Source organism: Leptodactylus fuscus, chromosome 1 (genome assembly GCF_031893055.1).
Source record: "Leptodactylus fuscus isolate aLepFus1 chromosome 1, aLepFus1.hap2, whole genome shotgun sequence".
NCBI classification, from domain to species: Eukaryota; Metazoa; Chordata; class Amphibia; order Anura; family Leptodactylidae; genus Leptodactylus; species Leptodactylus fuscus.
Window position 1 is genome coordinate 333,632,509 of NC_134265.1, and position 15,834 is coordinate 333,648,342.

At 41.7% G+C, this 15,834-nt stretch overlaps 1 protein-coding gene across 4 annotated transcripts in view; it reads left to right on the top strand.

Moving 5' to 3' along the window:
* FAM53A (family with sequence similarity 53 member A) overlaps nucleotides 1–15,834 on the top strand; it is a 57,938-nt gene that overhangs the window by 23,418 nt on the left and 18,686 nt on the right. For 3 of the 4 annotated variants that reach the window (XM_075261134.1, XM_075261135.1, XM_075261133.1), the window contains exons 3-4: nucleotides 4,366–4,420; nucleotides 5,974–6,779. In XM_075261134.1, coding sequence (XP_075117235.1) covers nucleotides 4,366–4,420; nucleotides 5,974–6,779 — 861 coding nt within the window. The remainder of the gene's footprint in view (nucleotides 1–4,365; nucleotides 4,421–5,973; nucleotides 6,780–15,834) is intronic. The other variant, XM_075261136.1, reaches the window with a different exon arrangement.

Consider the following 15,834-nt stretch of genomic DNA (forward strand, 5'->3'; position numbering starts at 1 on the left):
GACATTGGGAGGCCCATTTCACATTAAGCTTAATTTCGGAACTAATTTAAAGGATTTATTTGGCAACATCTTGGAATGATCCCTATCATTATGTTATTTTTTTGCGTTGGTCCCTACGGCTATGGGCGCGTCTTCCATAATAACTTTATTTAAGGGGAATTGCAGTTTATTCAAAGTATCTTCAAGGTGGAGCTTTGCGATAACAATCAGCTTTACAAGAAAAAACTGTTCTTTCCCATTGGTTTTGAGCCAATGATCATGACTTCACTAGCTGGAGGGCGCAGCTTTCACCAGGAACCCAACCACCCGTGAGATCTTGGTCCTGGCTAGTTAGTGTCGTGCACAATTCAGTTTTTATTATACATAAATTATATTCTAATGGTTGGCCCCGCCCATTGTTTTTCCTAAAGTTGCATCAGTTTGGGGATTTATTGGCGAGCAGACAATCTCAAGTGACCTAATTTGCAAGTCATTGCAATTTTTTTTTTTTTTTAGGTGGATAGGATTTCAAAGTTCAGTAATAGTCAGTGAAATGAGCTGTTCCCTGTATTCGATGTCATGAGTCATGTCTATTTAGATAATCGTGATCGTTTATGTATGATAAATGGGAACGCTCTGTGTCAGACTTGCAGTTATAAGGATTTTGGGGACGGACAATTCAAGGTCTTTTTGGTTTTGTTGCCAAATGTCAAGATCACACCGCCCAGTGATGCTGAATGTTCTTCACTTTTGGACATTTCTTAAGCGTTGCATGCAGACTAATTCTCTCTTTTATGAATCGTGGCCGCAAGGGGCCTTTCACACCACATTTGCCATTCCACTGGTAAAATTTTTGTCCTTTGGGTCCCCTTTATACCAAAAATAGATGTATCCGTGAAGATCAGCACATGGACTTCCTATGTTGTCCTAAGTTGCGTCCAGTGAAAAATATTCCACCTCCCTGATGATCCCATTAGACAGGCAGTTATCCTAAAACAACCCCATATTTTTTTTAAGGTTTGTGCCAGTATTTTTGAAGGTGGAATGACAATATTATGTGGAAGTGATATGGCAGTATTATGTGCAATTTTAAAAAATTTATCATTTGCCACCATAGCACAGTATTACGTGAACTGTATATGGCAGTATTGATTGAACTCACAATGGCGATATTATGAATAAGTGATACGGCAGTATTGAGTAGACTTTTTATCATTTGGCACCATACAACAGTATTACGTGAACTGTATGTGGCAGTATTTTTTTTGGATCTGATCAAGGATGTCTAAAAAGGTCCCCCGTGGAATTAATCGACCACTTTTTTTTGTTACCCCAATTTCTGTTGTTCAGTTTTGTGACCCTTTTAACCACTTATCCCCTGTCCCCTAAAAGCTGAACACTTGACAGTGAACTCAAAACTGCAATGAACTGGTTAACAGCAGTCACCGATGTGACCTTGTCGTTCTGGAGTCTGCAGGATGGTGATATGATGGGTGCGGTGGAGAGTCTATGAACATATAGGGAGGAACTTGTATGTTCTTGGTTGTCGTAGAGTGAAAACCCTTTGCCTCAAGTAATATTGTGTTCACTACAACCCCCAGCATGTGTCAGCAGTCATGTGCAGACCACCGATCTACAATTTTTATTTGTGGTGTTAGCATGAACTATACAAGTTACAGAAGTTTTTGCTTCTACATTTGTGGTTTTGCTCTTAAGTTAAAGGGTTTCCTGGATCTGTTTCACATGTGAATTTTTTGTTACTCAAAGTCTGGTGCTTCTTCTTTAGACCTTCAAAAAGACTTAGAATATAATCTCACCCTAGTTACGATACGGGTGGATTTATTGTAGTTCTCATTTTGGTTGACGGATGTTCCCCGACTTCTAAAGTCATCATGCTTTATACGGACATGACACAAAGTATATGGCCTACTAGACCTTTTAACACCAAATTGATTTGAAATATAAAAAAAAAAACCAAAAACTTGAGTCTTCAGTAGTTACCTTTTTTAATGGCTAACTAATATTGATGACAGATTACAAGCTTTCCAAGCTCTTGGCTTCTTCATCAGGTATATTTAAAAACAATTTCTGGAGGATGCATATTTGTGTACAAAGGGACACATAGGAATAGAATTTTAGGTGGGAGGGCGGAAGGTTATTGGTACATACAAGCAAACAATTCATCAGTTCCCAAGCTCCTTATCAGTTCAGAGTGGTCTTTTTATGGCTTCTTCAGATCAGTGATTCCTGTAAGGGGCCATAAACCCATGTGACAAATTCAACCCCTCCTGGAGTGTATGAAACAGAGTAATGAGCTTGTACTCATAAATCCTCCTGTCTTTTGTTTGCTTGTATGTTGAATTCTATTCCTGAGTGTCCCTTTGTACATAAATAGGCAGCCTTCCGAAATTGTTTTTAAATATACCTGAGGAAGAAGCCAAGAGCTTCTAAAGCTTGTAATCTGCCATTGTTATTAGTTAGCCATTAAAAAAAGGTATCAACTACTGAAGTCTCAAGTTTTTGTTTTTTTATATTTCATACCCACTGGCTAACACGGTACAAAAACAAATGTTTTCCATACTGATTTGGGCATGGAGTTCCATAGTTGTCTCCTCCGATGGTCCGGTCTGCAGATAGGCCTCCACCCAAGTTCCTACCGGTGTTGACTGGCACTTGCATTGATAATTCAGGATCAGAGCACCAAATCTTAAGTATACGGTTCATGAAAGAACAGATTGTAAGGCAAGTTGAGAACCTTGACACACGTCATTCTTAATATTGGTTCTCAGAACTGGAGATCCATGAGATCAAGTATCGATCACGGAGTAGACCTTTTTTTTTTTTTTTTTTCTGCAAAGGAACCTCTGGGCTTGAATTTGTGAACTCTTGAGGCAAACTAGGCATCTGCCTAGGGTGCTATTGAGGTGGTCTATAGTGATAGTCTGATATATTTCACCGCCTCATGGTTTTTATAGTGGTTAGAAATACTTCTGAGCACTCATGGGACTCGCTCTGGCCTTTAAGTGCTGAAAGAGTGTATTTAAGGATGTTTACGTTCCACGGCAGAGAAAAAAATAACTCCTATCATTGCAAAGGAAGTGTCCGAACAATAGTATCTTTTTTGGCGGAGCAAAGAATAAATCAGAAACCAGAAGGGTTCTAGGCAAGGAAGTTTGTTAATCAAGTGCGTTTCGCCCGTGTTATATGGTATTTCATGAGTCAGTATATCACACGCATCGTAAATGTGTCATGGTAGCCTTGTAGTGGTTAAGCCTGATATACCAACTAAATGGGTTTGTGGTCATGGGTATAGCGGGTACAGGGGTCTTAGGTTTCTGAGGGAAGCCAAAAATCCTCTGCCATATAGTAGTATCATGGTTTGTGAGAGGCCCTTTTGATAATTTAGCATTGGGATCCAGGAGCGGCATATTGTGATATGAATATCCTAGAAAAGGAACATATCGTGAAAACCATCTTCTCAAGTTCTTTTCGCCCTTCCATAGGTACTGCTCCACTGATTCTGGAACAGTTCGATTTCTTTTTTTCTATCCTCTACCATTCCTGAGCAATCTGTGTTGTTGGATTCAGCACACAATATGCTAATTAGGCTCTCCACTGTCAGGTGGGCGGTCCTGTTCTGGAACAGAGAATCTAGGACTGCCCATCTGATAGTAGAGAGCCTAATTAACATATTGAGTCCTGAAATGAACAGCACGATTGCTCAGGAATGGTGGGGGCTAGAGAAAAAATTCCAACTGTGCTGGAATCAGTAGATCAGTGTGAATTGAAGCTATATGTGGAGTTGGTGAAAGGTCCTCTTTATTAGGACCCTAGAGATCCTTGTAGAACAGCCACCATTCAAGCACATTTTGTGTTTAGTCATTACTGCAAAAACTATAGCTCTTAGCAACTGCTGGAAAAGTTCCTTCATTTTGGACTGTGCAATGTTATGTGATATATATTGATTTTTATTGTTTGATAAAATTTCTTAAGTTGTTATAGTCAACTATAGGAGGCCTATGATCCAACCTTTCCATTCCATCCTCTCTTACGGAGGTTCTCCAATGGCATGTTCTTAGAGAAATCTGATTAATAATGAATATTAATAGTTATTATTAATCAGATTTTCCTAGAATTACATATATAGCTATATATAAAACCTATATTAACCTACTGTTACTGGTATGATATAAGAACATATACCCCAATACTGATTTGGGATGCCCCGTAGTAGAGTATTACACCCCTCCATGTAGCCCATAGTAATGGACAGTCATATACAAGTGAATGTATTTTTTTTTTAACCCCTACTCACATTTATGATTTGTTCACACCATGTGCTTTGTTGTATGGTGTTGAAATTTCTTTCCCTCTGGTTAATTTCAGCGCTCATCTGAGAAGCTGAACAATGAAGGCAGCTTGTTCCCTTACGAAATCAATGGTAAGTTTTTTTTTTAAAGAAACATTAGCAGAATTTTTTTTTTTTTTTTAAATTCCCCCCCAAAAAAAGCAAGATGCCCGAAACAAAAAAAAAAAAAAAAAATCTTTTCTGTTGCAAATGAGATGCAGAGGAAATAGAAGGCTTGAAAATGTGGCTTGAGAGCCCGCTGGCTTAAACTGGTCTTAGAACAATGCCCCCGAATCAACGGCTGATGGTGATTTTCTGCCTGTAAAGGGCTTTGCATATAAAATCGTGGCCTGCTCCATTGGCTGGAAGAGACAGATGACATATTTTTGTCCCGTCCCCTGTGATTTTTAAATGGGCCAGATGATAAGTGACAGCAGAGGCTCCCAGACACAAAGCCAAATCCATTCCAAATGGTCAGACGCTACTCGGAATGAGAAAATCATTATTGTGCCACTTCCCTTTTAAGCGTTTCACTCCCTATTTCTTTTATGCTTGAGGAAGTTTTAAGTATTTAGGGTTGGTTTTTCTTTTCGGTTATGCTAATAATGGTTACGAGCAAGCGAACAAACACTGCGATGATAGTTATTATGCTAAGTGTATGGAAATGAGCGGTAAGTACATAAGTAAGGTTCACGGAACAAAGGCCAATAGATGTCCCATAGTCTGAGGTTCATTGTCCAGTGTTCTGTGGTCTTCTAGATGCCTTCTAGTACAGGATCCCCTAAATATTCGGTGTCCTGTGAATACAAGATCTGGTAAGTGTCCTATAGATGCCCCATGGGTGCAGCAGTGTCTTAAATATCCCAAGGGTACAGTGTCTCCTAAAAATCGAGACCTCCAACCCGAGTCACTCCATCTTTTGTGTGAACTGTGCGCCTCATCGGTAGGGTTGAGTCAATCTTGAGATTTCAGGATCGATTTTAAAATCTTGATTTCCGATCCCGAATGCGATTGTGAAATTTCCTCGATCGCCAATCGGGATCTGATGTTTCCAGATCCCGATCGCTCAACCCTAATTGTCTATTATAGATACAGTAGGGTTGAGCTGATCTTGAGATTTCAAAATCCGGTTTTCGATCATTTTCCAGCCAATCGCGATCGTGAAATCAGGGTCTGATCTTTCCCGATCGCTCAACCCTACTCATCGGGCATCGACTGGGTTTGTCGATATTCCAGTAGCCAATGTCCCTAGAAAGCTTATCTTTTTGTAGTCCATTCCAACAAAAATTGGTCACCCGGCCTTCAACTTTATGACGCAGTTTTCTAAGTAGGGAGTTGCTTACGATTTTATTATCGAGCCAAAAATAATACTTGCACAGGGAAAATGTTCTATTCTTTTGAGAATTCCCCTCTTTTTAGCCTCTTGTGCTATTTGAGTAGCCGAATGTTATCTGTCTGCTCGGCAGTTTCCCATCGCTAAAAATAAACCTGACTCTGCTGAGATGACTGTGCCATCACCTGTGAATTCTCCGCAGTGCTTTATTTTATGTAATACTTGACTATTTTGAGACTATTGTTTTAATCTTTTTTTTTTTCCTTTCTTTTTTCGCTCCCCCTCCCTCTCTTCTTCTCTTTCTTTCCGACAGAGAACAGTCGCTGGAAAGTGATTGACAGAGCTTGTCCAGTCCGGGCTGAACTGAACAAGAATACGTTTTTCTCTTTCCCTATGTGCCCCTTCAGCACTGGCACCCCTGGCAGTTTTAGTCTTCAATGGCAGAACGAATCCTCAAATCAGGCGTTGGTATCGGGTTGGATAAACAAACTTAACCTCAATGACAGCCTTGGCCAGCCACTGGCCCCCCCTACAAAAAGACACTGCAGGTCATTGTCTGAGCCAGATGAACTGTCTCGCTGTCGGTCCCCCTGGAAACCTGGCAATTCCAAAGTCTGGACTCCCGTGTCAAAGAGACGATGCAATAGCGGTGGCAGTGCCACTTTACAGCGCTGTAACAGTCACGGCAGCGCCACCTTGCAGAGAAGCACAAGCATCAGCCTGCCTCAGAACGCCCCTTCTCTAAACAACAATATATTCACCATCCCCACCTGTAACACATCTCCTGTTCCACGGCCTTCTTCTGCCAGCAGCGGCTTTGTGGACAGTAGCGAAGGAAGCACAAACTCAAGTGTACGCTGGAACTCTGGTGGTTCCTGCGACTTCAATCCCAGGAGGCGTCTTTCTCTCTCTCAGGAGCACATCACAGAACCAGGAGATATTATGCCTTCCGCAAATAGCACTCCAACCTCTACCCCCGAGCTGAGAAGGCGCCAAGGATTGCTGAGGTGCCGCTCCCAGCCCTGTGTGTTAAACGAGAGGAAAACCCGACTAAAACGGAGGCGTGACGAAGATGTGCGGTGGAATCGTCCATCTATAGATTTCTTTAAAATGACACGGGTAAGTCATTCTTGCCAAATACGGGTTCCCTTGTTGCCCCCAGAGGTAAAGATGTAGTAGAGCTAAGTTTAGCGTTTGGAACAACCCAAAGGAGAAAGACTCAGTATAGTCCAGGTATCGTAGGCCTATAGTCAGATACACCCCATTCCCGTTTTTTTTATCATAACCACCATTTATGTATGTACGTCCTGCCTGGAAATGACGTACAATGGGAGACTTAGTTATTCGCTCTCTTCCAACTCGGTGGGAAGATATGACTACATTGTTATGGAACTTTCTTTTCTTTACCAGTTTATCTTAGTTTAAGGAGGAGCTGTGGGAAGATGGGAAGCAATGCCATTCATAACACTAAGTTCAGGAAGTGAGAGCAAGCGAGGGACGGATACACAAATCAGCGCTATCTCAGAGCTCTCTGCTACCAAATATGTTGTTGTTTCGGTAGAACAGGGGCAACATAAACCTGCTGCTTTCATTGGGAATGGCGGTCCGTCTTATATAAATGGGGCCTCCAACTCTTTCCCGGTGGCAATTGTCAGATTGGCTGTTGGATAGCAAAATGCCCCAATGTTTTTTGGCTGAGATAGGTCACCATCAGAACCATCTTGAGGGGAAAGGTCCATTGAGAACGTATGAATATGTATGGAGGAAGTCAGCTATATTAGCAGTTGGCCAACACCTACCTAAAGTGTACGGCCAGCTCATGTTCACTGCTCTGTAGCCTGCTGATGGAAACTCAAGGACCACCATTCAGTTCTAACTCTACAGTAGATTTGGTTGGCCTCAGTGAAAATATCCTTCACAACTTAGGAGCTCCTACTGTGGGTAGTAGATAGTAATTGAGAGCCCTGATTCTTTAGTTGTCCTATATGCAAAGGACCAATCTTCACATAGTGCCGATTGGACACCTTGTGTAGAAAGGTCTGAAGATAATGGAAGTTTGGTCCTTGGTCCATGGCAGAATTGAGCAGACAACGTGCCGTGGTGTACTTCACTTACATATATACCTTCCTTGGCTACTCCTATATTGTGGTGGTTGTGGTCTTAAAATTTAACATCTACTATTACAGGGGAGTTATTCTTGGGTTAAACCAATTTAAGAATATATCCAAAGAATTCTTTCTGAAGGCCACGTTCTCAAGGGTACTAGAGGAACCTATTGGCTGGGTATGCTCCTGCGTGGGTAACATGAGGCTCCCTTAATTACTCAGGGCAGTCATTTGTTAGGAGAACGATGGTAGCAATTTACGGTTTGTGATCCTTGGTGTTCACTGATCTGCTGGAAACCTGTTCTAAGCGTCAACAGTATCGGGTATAAGTGGAAACTTCTGTCATGAGCTCATACGTTGTCCTTACAAGACTGGAGTATAAATCCATTTCTCTACTGCTCGGATACACATTCAGTGAGTTACATGCTGAAAATAGTGTTCAAAAAGGAAAGTCCCTTTCTCATGCAGTACAGCAGTCTGCCAAAGACTCGCATAGCTCACCCACAAGTCTCCATGCTTTATCCCATCTGATCCCAGTGTTCTCTCTCATGTGGAGGATTTTAAGGTTCTCCGCTCTGACCTCGTCTAAACTTGACCATGTAGGTTTTACTTTATGTAACTTGTGTCCTCACTTGGTGACCCCATAGAACATTTTTTTTAAAGGGAACCTATCATGTGATTCCTGATAGTAGTATATGTTAGAAGTAGAGAAGCTGAGCTGAGATTTATAGGTTTTCATGATTTGGAGAAGGATTTCTGAGTGGAAGGTTTAGTAAATGATGACAGGACTCCTGGGAGAGACAGTAAGAGTCCTGCTTACCCCACCTACTCAGGATGAGAGATAATGAGTCCTGCTTACTCCGCCCACACAGTGATGGTGACAGTGACCCCCCCCTCTATGTATCATTAGAATTGAGATTTTCCCTGCCCCTATGGGCTCTCGAGCTCCATGGATGATGTCTCGTCTATTAGATAATCGGTGGGAATGCCATGTGTCCGACCCTTAACGATCATATATTGATGACCTATCCTAAGAAAATATCATCAATATTTTACTCCTGGAATAACCCTTTAAATTTTTTTAATTTTTTTTGACCCAAAGACCTGTGTATCGTGTAGGTAGTCTACAGTATAGCATCCTGATGTTTATGGCTGTGTCCCCAAATGGTGGGCTCTCATAGAAAGTCATGTACTTGCGAGATGACTAGTAACTTGTGTATATAAATGTAGTATACAGGCTTCAGCGAGGAGCACATAACTGAAAAAGTACTCAGCTTCCTTGGTTGGCCATCGCTTACGCCGTAATATCGTCTTGCCCCTATCTCATGGTTCTAACTCTGCACAGTAAGAGTTTGACGGGGGCATCGTGTCCCTCTGTCATGCTCGGGGACAGTGAATGATACGCTTTCTAAGTCAGGAAGCTGGCCATAGTCCTCGCTCATCAACTTTCCCATGACTGCTCCAGTATCTAAAAAAGGTCACCGAGTCTCAGAGGTAAAACAAATTGTAGATCTCCAGGGAACTTGTAGCCAATGCTTATGTTCTGACTAAATTCGAGAAGCCCTATACAGATACACCGGGGGGTGAGTAAACCAAACCAAAATCTTTGCCTTCGTAAAATGAGAAAACATATTGGATGTGTTCAATTAGACGAATCTGTGGAAGTCAAGGAAAGACCCTTGCATATCGGGGCTTTTCCAGTCAGATGTGGGTCAACCACGTAATCTAAAGCCCCTTGTGACCACCTTATTGCCCCAGGACTTGCAAGTGTGGAAGTGGACCCATGCTGGCCACTGTGTTTTAGACTCCTTTAATATGGCATCTGTTAATCCAGAACTTATCTAATCTGGTAGGTATTTTTATTTAGTTGGATAATCTTTTATCCCACTAGATTACAAGTAGACCACTCGAAGTAAGTGTTATATACTGTCCAATATTCCAGAATTGCTAATCCAAAAACTTTTGGTCCCAATGAGGTCACCAGACACCGCATCACACCTACCCATTAGCTGTATAGTGTATTTGCATCTACATTACACTAAATGCGACTGAGCTGCAATACCAGACCCAGCCTGTGGACAAGTGTGGTGCTGTTTTTGGAAGAAAGTAGCCAGGTTTTTCCAATCTTTTAATTACAGACCAATCCTCCCAAGGTAAACACCGACAAACTCTTTCACTAGTTGTATGAAACGACTGCGTTGGAATTTTTGGCGAACCCGATGACCTGGGGGGGGGGGTTTCTAGCTGCTGTTGAGTTCTTCCCTGATTTGCTTACTTGACACGAGTAAAATTATACTTTGTGTAGGAAAATGTGAGGGTTTTTGCAGTTGGTACTTGCCACCTGTATCTCCAGCGAAATGTCAGCCAAGGTACGGATCGGGTTTCAGCTCAAAAGAGACAAACACGACCCTGTGAATGAAAGACCGTCATACTTTCCAGCTAATGGTTAAACTAAAGACTTCAGCTAATTTTTTAGACAGCTGTTTGACCTCGCCGGAAAATGTGGCGTCCCTGTGGGATTTGTCCCATTATCCAACCGTTCTGGCTGAGTCCCGAAGGCATGAGAAGCTTCACCCTGTAAAAAGCAACTTTTTTTTTTGCTTTTTTTCTCCTTTTTTTGTTTTATTTTTCTTTTTTTGCAAATTGGCTCCTTCAGCGAGGTGGCTCATGCATGAATCGCCTTTCAGACGGAGACGGTTCATGTTTCGCCTTTCTGATGTTCACAACTTTTTTGCAGAATCTGAGAACTTATCTCTGTACATGGGAAAAGTAAATGTCCTGTGCTTTTTTTTTTTCCCTAGCACATTTTTCTCGCTTTCCGACCGAGTTTTAACGATCACGAGTGAATAGCGTAATGGCAGATTTAAAGGGTCCTTGAAGTCAGTTAAAATTTTTGGTGTTTTTTTTTACATTTTTTTATAAATTTTTACCAAATATTTTCTTCCATCATGCCTTGGATGGAGCAGACGTTTCTCTGATCGGTTTGCAGTGGAAACCTCAAGCCCTGCCCCTTGTAAAGTCTATCCTCCAGCCTAAGACTCCAGCCTAAGACTCCTAAGATGGAGGCCACCAGAAGGAGTCGAATCTTGATCTTAGCATGAGATTATTCCTATGCAGTATGTTTCAGGAACTAGAGATGAGCGAGTACTGTTCGGATCAGCCGATCCGAACAGCACGCTCCATAGAAATGAATGGATGCACCTGGTACTTTCGCTTTGACGGCGGCCGGCCGCTTAACCCCCCGCGTGCCGGCTACGTCCATTCATTTCTATGCGAGCGTGCTGTTCAGATCGGCTGATCCGAACAGTACTCGCTCATCTCTATCAGGAACGAAAAAAAGTATTGTCAACTAGTTTTCCCTGCTTGTTACGTAGAAGGTGAGGATAACCATTTTGCAATTTTACACTTCAAGGGCTTATAGACACAGTGTGACAACTGTAAAAATCAAGGGGCTCTTATGGAATCGGTGACAAAACAATGGTGGCATGTTCCAATAGGGGCCCTGTTATAGGGTTATTAGAGAAAAAAGTCTACTTGATTTCTATGCCTGTTCTGTAGAGCGTGAGGGCAGCCATTTTGAAATGTCATACTTGAAGGCCTTACATACACAGGGACTGCTATTGAATTGGTCAAAAAATGGTGGCGTGTTCCAATAGGTGCCATATTATGGAGGTATTAAACAAAACACTATACTAGTCTTCGGTGAGGATAGCCATTTTGAAGTTTTCCCACTTCATGGCCTTATACACAGTGTGGCATCTGAAAAAATCTAGCGTCTCCAGTGGCTTCATCAAAACAATGGTGGCAAGTTCCAATAGGTGCCATAGTATGGAGGTATTGGAAAACTATTGTCTACTAGTTTTCCCTACTTGTTGCTTAGACGGTGAGGATAGCCATATCTCAGTTTCACACTTCAAGGCCTCATGTACACAATTAGGGGACTCCTATAGAATCGGTCAAAAAAATTGGCATGTTCCAATTGGTACCATATTGCGGAGGTATTTCAAAAAGTGTCGTCTACAAATTTTCTTTGCCTTTCCCATAGATGGAGGATAGCCATTTGGAAATTTTACAATTCAAGACCTTCTATAAACAGGGTGGAACGTGTAAAAATCCAGTTTGTGCCATGTTATGGAGACTTTCTTCCCTCGATACCTGGCTTCTGGTAATAAATTCCTCTGTAGTAAAGCAATATATGGCGGTATATAAGGGACTTCTAAGCATAAGGACTCAAGCTCCTCGTAGTTAGCGGAATGTTTGCATGTAATATTCAGGATTGTCCATAGCTGGCTAATATGGAGGTTTGTGGGGCCGTCCCTCTATGACGTCCATATGCACTAACCCACCTTTTTTAGGTGGCAGGTGTGTGTAAACTTTGCAATGAAACGAGAACACCATGCACTTTACAGGATAGTAAAAGATCTTTGACCCTGTGTTGGATATATATAGACATCTGCACGCTAGTATATCTCTCATAAAGCAGATGATATGGAGGGTGAAACCTCCTCTTACCATTAGGCTGGTCTCATGACTTTGCAATCCATTTTTAGTTTTATACATTTGTCAAGCTGTTGTCATTTCTACTCTGTAGTGTGTCGCCCTTCTTTTATTCTTCTTGGAAAAGTAGTGTGCGTCAAGACGTGCCCCATTAATGATCAGCCATCAGCTTATCCATGCATTTCCAGGAGGAACAATAGAGGGAAGGCGCAACACAGAATTGAAAGGACTGTATAGAATATCCCGTTATGGCACGCCATGTCGCTGCTTTCCTTCTCCAATCACAGAAATAATTTCTGAATGTGTTTCCTGCTCTTCTGTAATAGAAACCCATAGAGCAGAGGCCTAGATAAAGTTCTTCTGTTTTTAGGGGCTGTGACTCATTTCCTCACTGAGTGCCCGAAGATGACTTTCAGGATGACAATATCGTTGTGGTCTTGTACATATGACAGCAGCTCGCTATACTTGTGTGACAAGTCTATCAGCTGTGCTCATCTGCAGATGCAGGCCCCAATAGTTTTTTTATAGTGTCGTATGAATCCTACAATAGTGGCAGCAAAATTTCTCCTCTTTAAATGAAGTCTATCTCCAAAACCCTATATTTTAACCCAAACAGAAAGGTACCGTATATACTCGAGTATAAGCCGACCTGAATATAAGCCGAGGCCCCTAATTTTACCACAAAAAAACTGGGAAAACTTATTGACTCGAGTATAAGCCGAGGGGGGGGGGAATGTAGCAGCTACTGGAAAATTTCAAAAATTAAAATGGAGTTTTTTGGTGCAGTAGTTGCTGGGAAAGGAGAGGGGGGTTGGTTGTCTGTCTGCCCCTTCCCTGAGCTTGAGGACTGAGGTTTTTTTTCCCCCCACTTGGAATTCACCCTGGCTGACTATAGGGGATCTGCAGTGCTCCTATTAACCCCTTCCCGACAGAACAGGAGCACTGCAGATCCCCTATATTCAGTAGGCCGGGCACTCTCAGACACAGGGATACCTAATGTGTGTGTGTTTCACAGTCATTTTCTACTTTTCTATGTATTCTAGGGAAAGGAGGGATTTATTTACTTTATTTTTTTATTATATTTTTTTTTCACTATTTTATGGGAAATTCTATACAATACTATTGCGGCTGGTCATTTTTTTTTTTTGCTTGACTCGAGTATAAGCCGAGGGGGGCTTCTTCAGCACAAAAACTGTGCTGAAAAATTCGGCTTATACTCGAGTATATACGGTAGGTTAGTGTCGCCTATCATAAAATGATAGCTGAAATGGCATTGTTTTTCATGGGCCATTTTTGGCCTGATAGTTTCCATGTAGCAGCCACTTCATGGGAAATTTAGATCTTTCATGTGATATGTGGATGTCCAATGTAATAGGAGCTACTGTGCCTTATAGAGATTAATCCATGGGTGACTTAGTTAGGACAATAGCATACACCACCTCACATCTTCACTTCCTGCATTGACAGACTGATCTGAATTTGCAGGTTTTTGCTATGGTTGAGCTTTAACTTTAGGCCATATGGTGGTGGGCAGCTTTCCTAACCAGCTCTAAGTTTATTCCGAACCTTGGTATATATGAGTATAGTGGTTACAGTCTCATGCTTTTTTGGATTCTTTGTGAAGTTGACAGGTAAATGAGGTGTTCTTGTGCTTTGAAGTGTAAAAACTGATGAAATAGATAAACTAATGGAAGTGTGACCAATAGATGTGACACGGTGTAGTGATAATCACAATTATCCTCTTTCCATGACCTTCCATTGTGTCTTGGGCTGAGTTTCTGGTTGATTATATGTTTTGTTTGACAATACATGGTACATACTTTCTAAAAATATGTAGTATAGCCTAAGGATGACCTACATTGCATTAACAAGGAGACCCAAGATGCCTATCATGAACACCATGTAGTATTTCTGGACCTCTCCTTCATCAAATAGTTTAGCCCGACTTGGTGGAAGTGGAGAGAGTTGCTAAACAATTGTAAGCCTTTCTTTGCAGTGGTTGCACAATTGGCCACCACTTTATTTCTTCATATCTGGCTACACTGTAATTTATTTTTATTTTCTTTGGAAAATCCAACCCTAGGACTGTGGACTTTCATTTGGCGGCATATGCATAGCTCTGATAGTGGAGTCATTGTTATCTTTCTTATGCTGGTTTACTGCAAATCATCACATTATTGGGAAAGGCATTGAACTTTAGTGGCTCCTACTGTAACTCTTGGTAAATATTTGACTCAACTAGTATATAGATCTGTGTTTACCACACCTATTCTGTACACTGGACTGGAATCTACCACCCCCCCTGGCCAAAGCCGTGGAGTCGATAGGCCAAATCACCAAATTCCACTCCTCTAATTTTCCACAGCCCAACTCCAGCTTAGACACCTTCATAAATAGTTGAAAAACAGGGTTGGACAGGAAAAAGCTGTAATAGTGGTAACTCAAGAGAAGAACAGACCACAAAAAAACAGGAGTACAAACAAGACTCTTTGAAGACATCCAATAATATAAATAATAATATAATATATTTAATGATCAATTTAATTTTGATATCGAAGTTAGTAATTTTTTTCCAATTCTACCCAAAACAGTCCACGACACCAACTGAACAAGTGAGGTCCAATGCCATCTCATTACTTCTGTATTGGCTGGAACCAGCCACCCAGATAATGGGCATTGGACTTTAAGTGAAACTTGACTCTTACCACAATTTGTTTAGTGGCTGCCACCCTTTAAGGGAATGTAGATCTGAATCCAAAGACTATTTGACTGTAAACTCACTCCGGCTCAGAGAGTTCTAACCACTAAGCCTTACTTCCTCTTATTTCTGATTTGCAAAACACTAGCGTAGAACAAACAGTAGCAGGTTGCTATAGCAGCGCCCGCGAGGTTCTCAAAAGAAGGGAAAAAAATGTCTCTTTAAAGGGGTAGTCTACCTTTGGCCTAAAAGCCACCGGTTTCCGCTTAGAGTAGATGACACCACCAGTTTTCTACATGAGATTATTTTGGTGGTAGGTTTCACACTCTTCATGAAGGTTGTATTCTCACATTGGTGCCCCGTGCTCGTAGACTTTATGGTTCCCATGTTTGGAGCACGACACGTCTTGGCAAGTTGCACTTCATATCTTTAATGTTGGAAGGGGAGCACTAAAAAATTGTGAAAAAAAATAGCTTACACCTTGAGCTATGATGATGCTCAGTAGATGTTCCTCAACCTTTGCTGGTATGTTTTAGTAGGGCACCCCGGATGCTCAGTAGATGTTCCTCAACCCTTGCAGGTATGTTTTAGTAGGGCACCCCGGATGCTCAGTAGATGTTCCTCAACCTTTGCAGGTATGTTTTATTAGGGCACCCCGGATGCTCAGTAGATGTTTCTCAACCCTTGCAGGTATGTTTTAGTAGGGCACCCCGGATGCTCAGTAGATGTTCCTCAACCCTTGCAGGTATGTTTTAGTAGGGCACCCCGGATGCTCAGTAGATGTTCCTCAACCTTTGCAGGTATGTTTTAGTAGGGCACCCCGGATGCTCAGTAGATGTTTCTCAACCCTTGCAGGTATGTTTTAGTAGGGCAC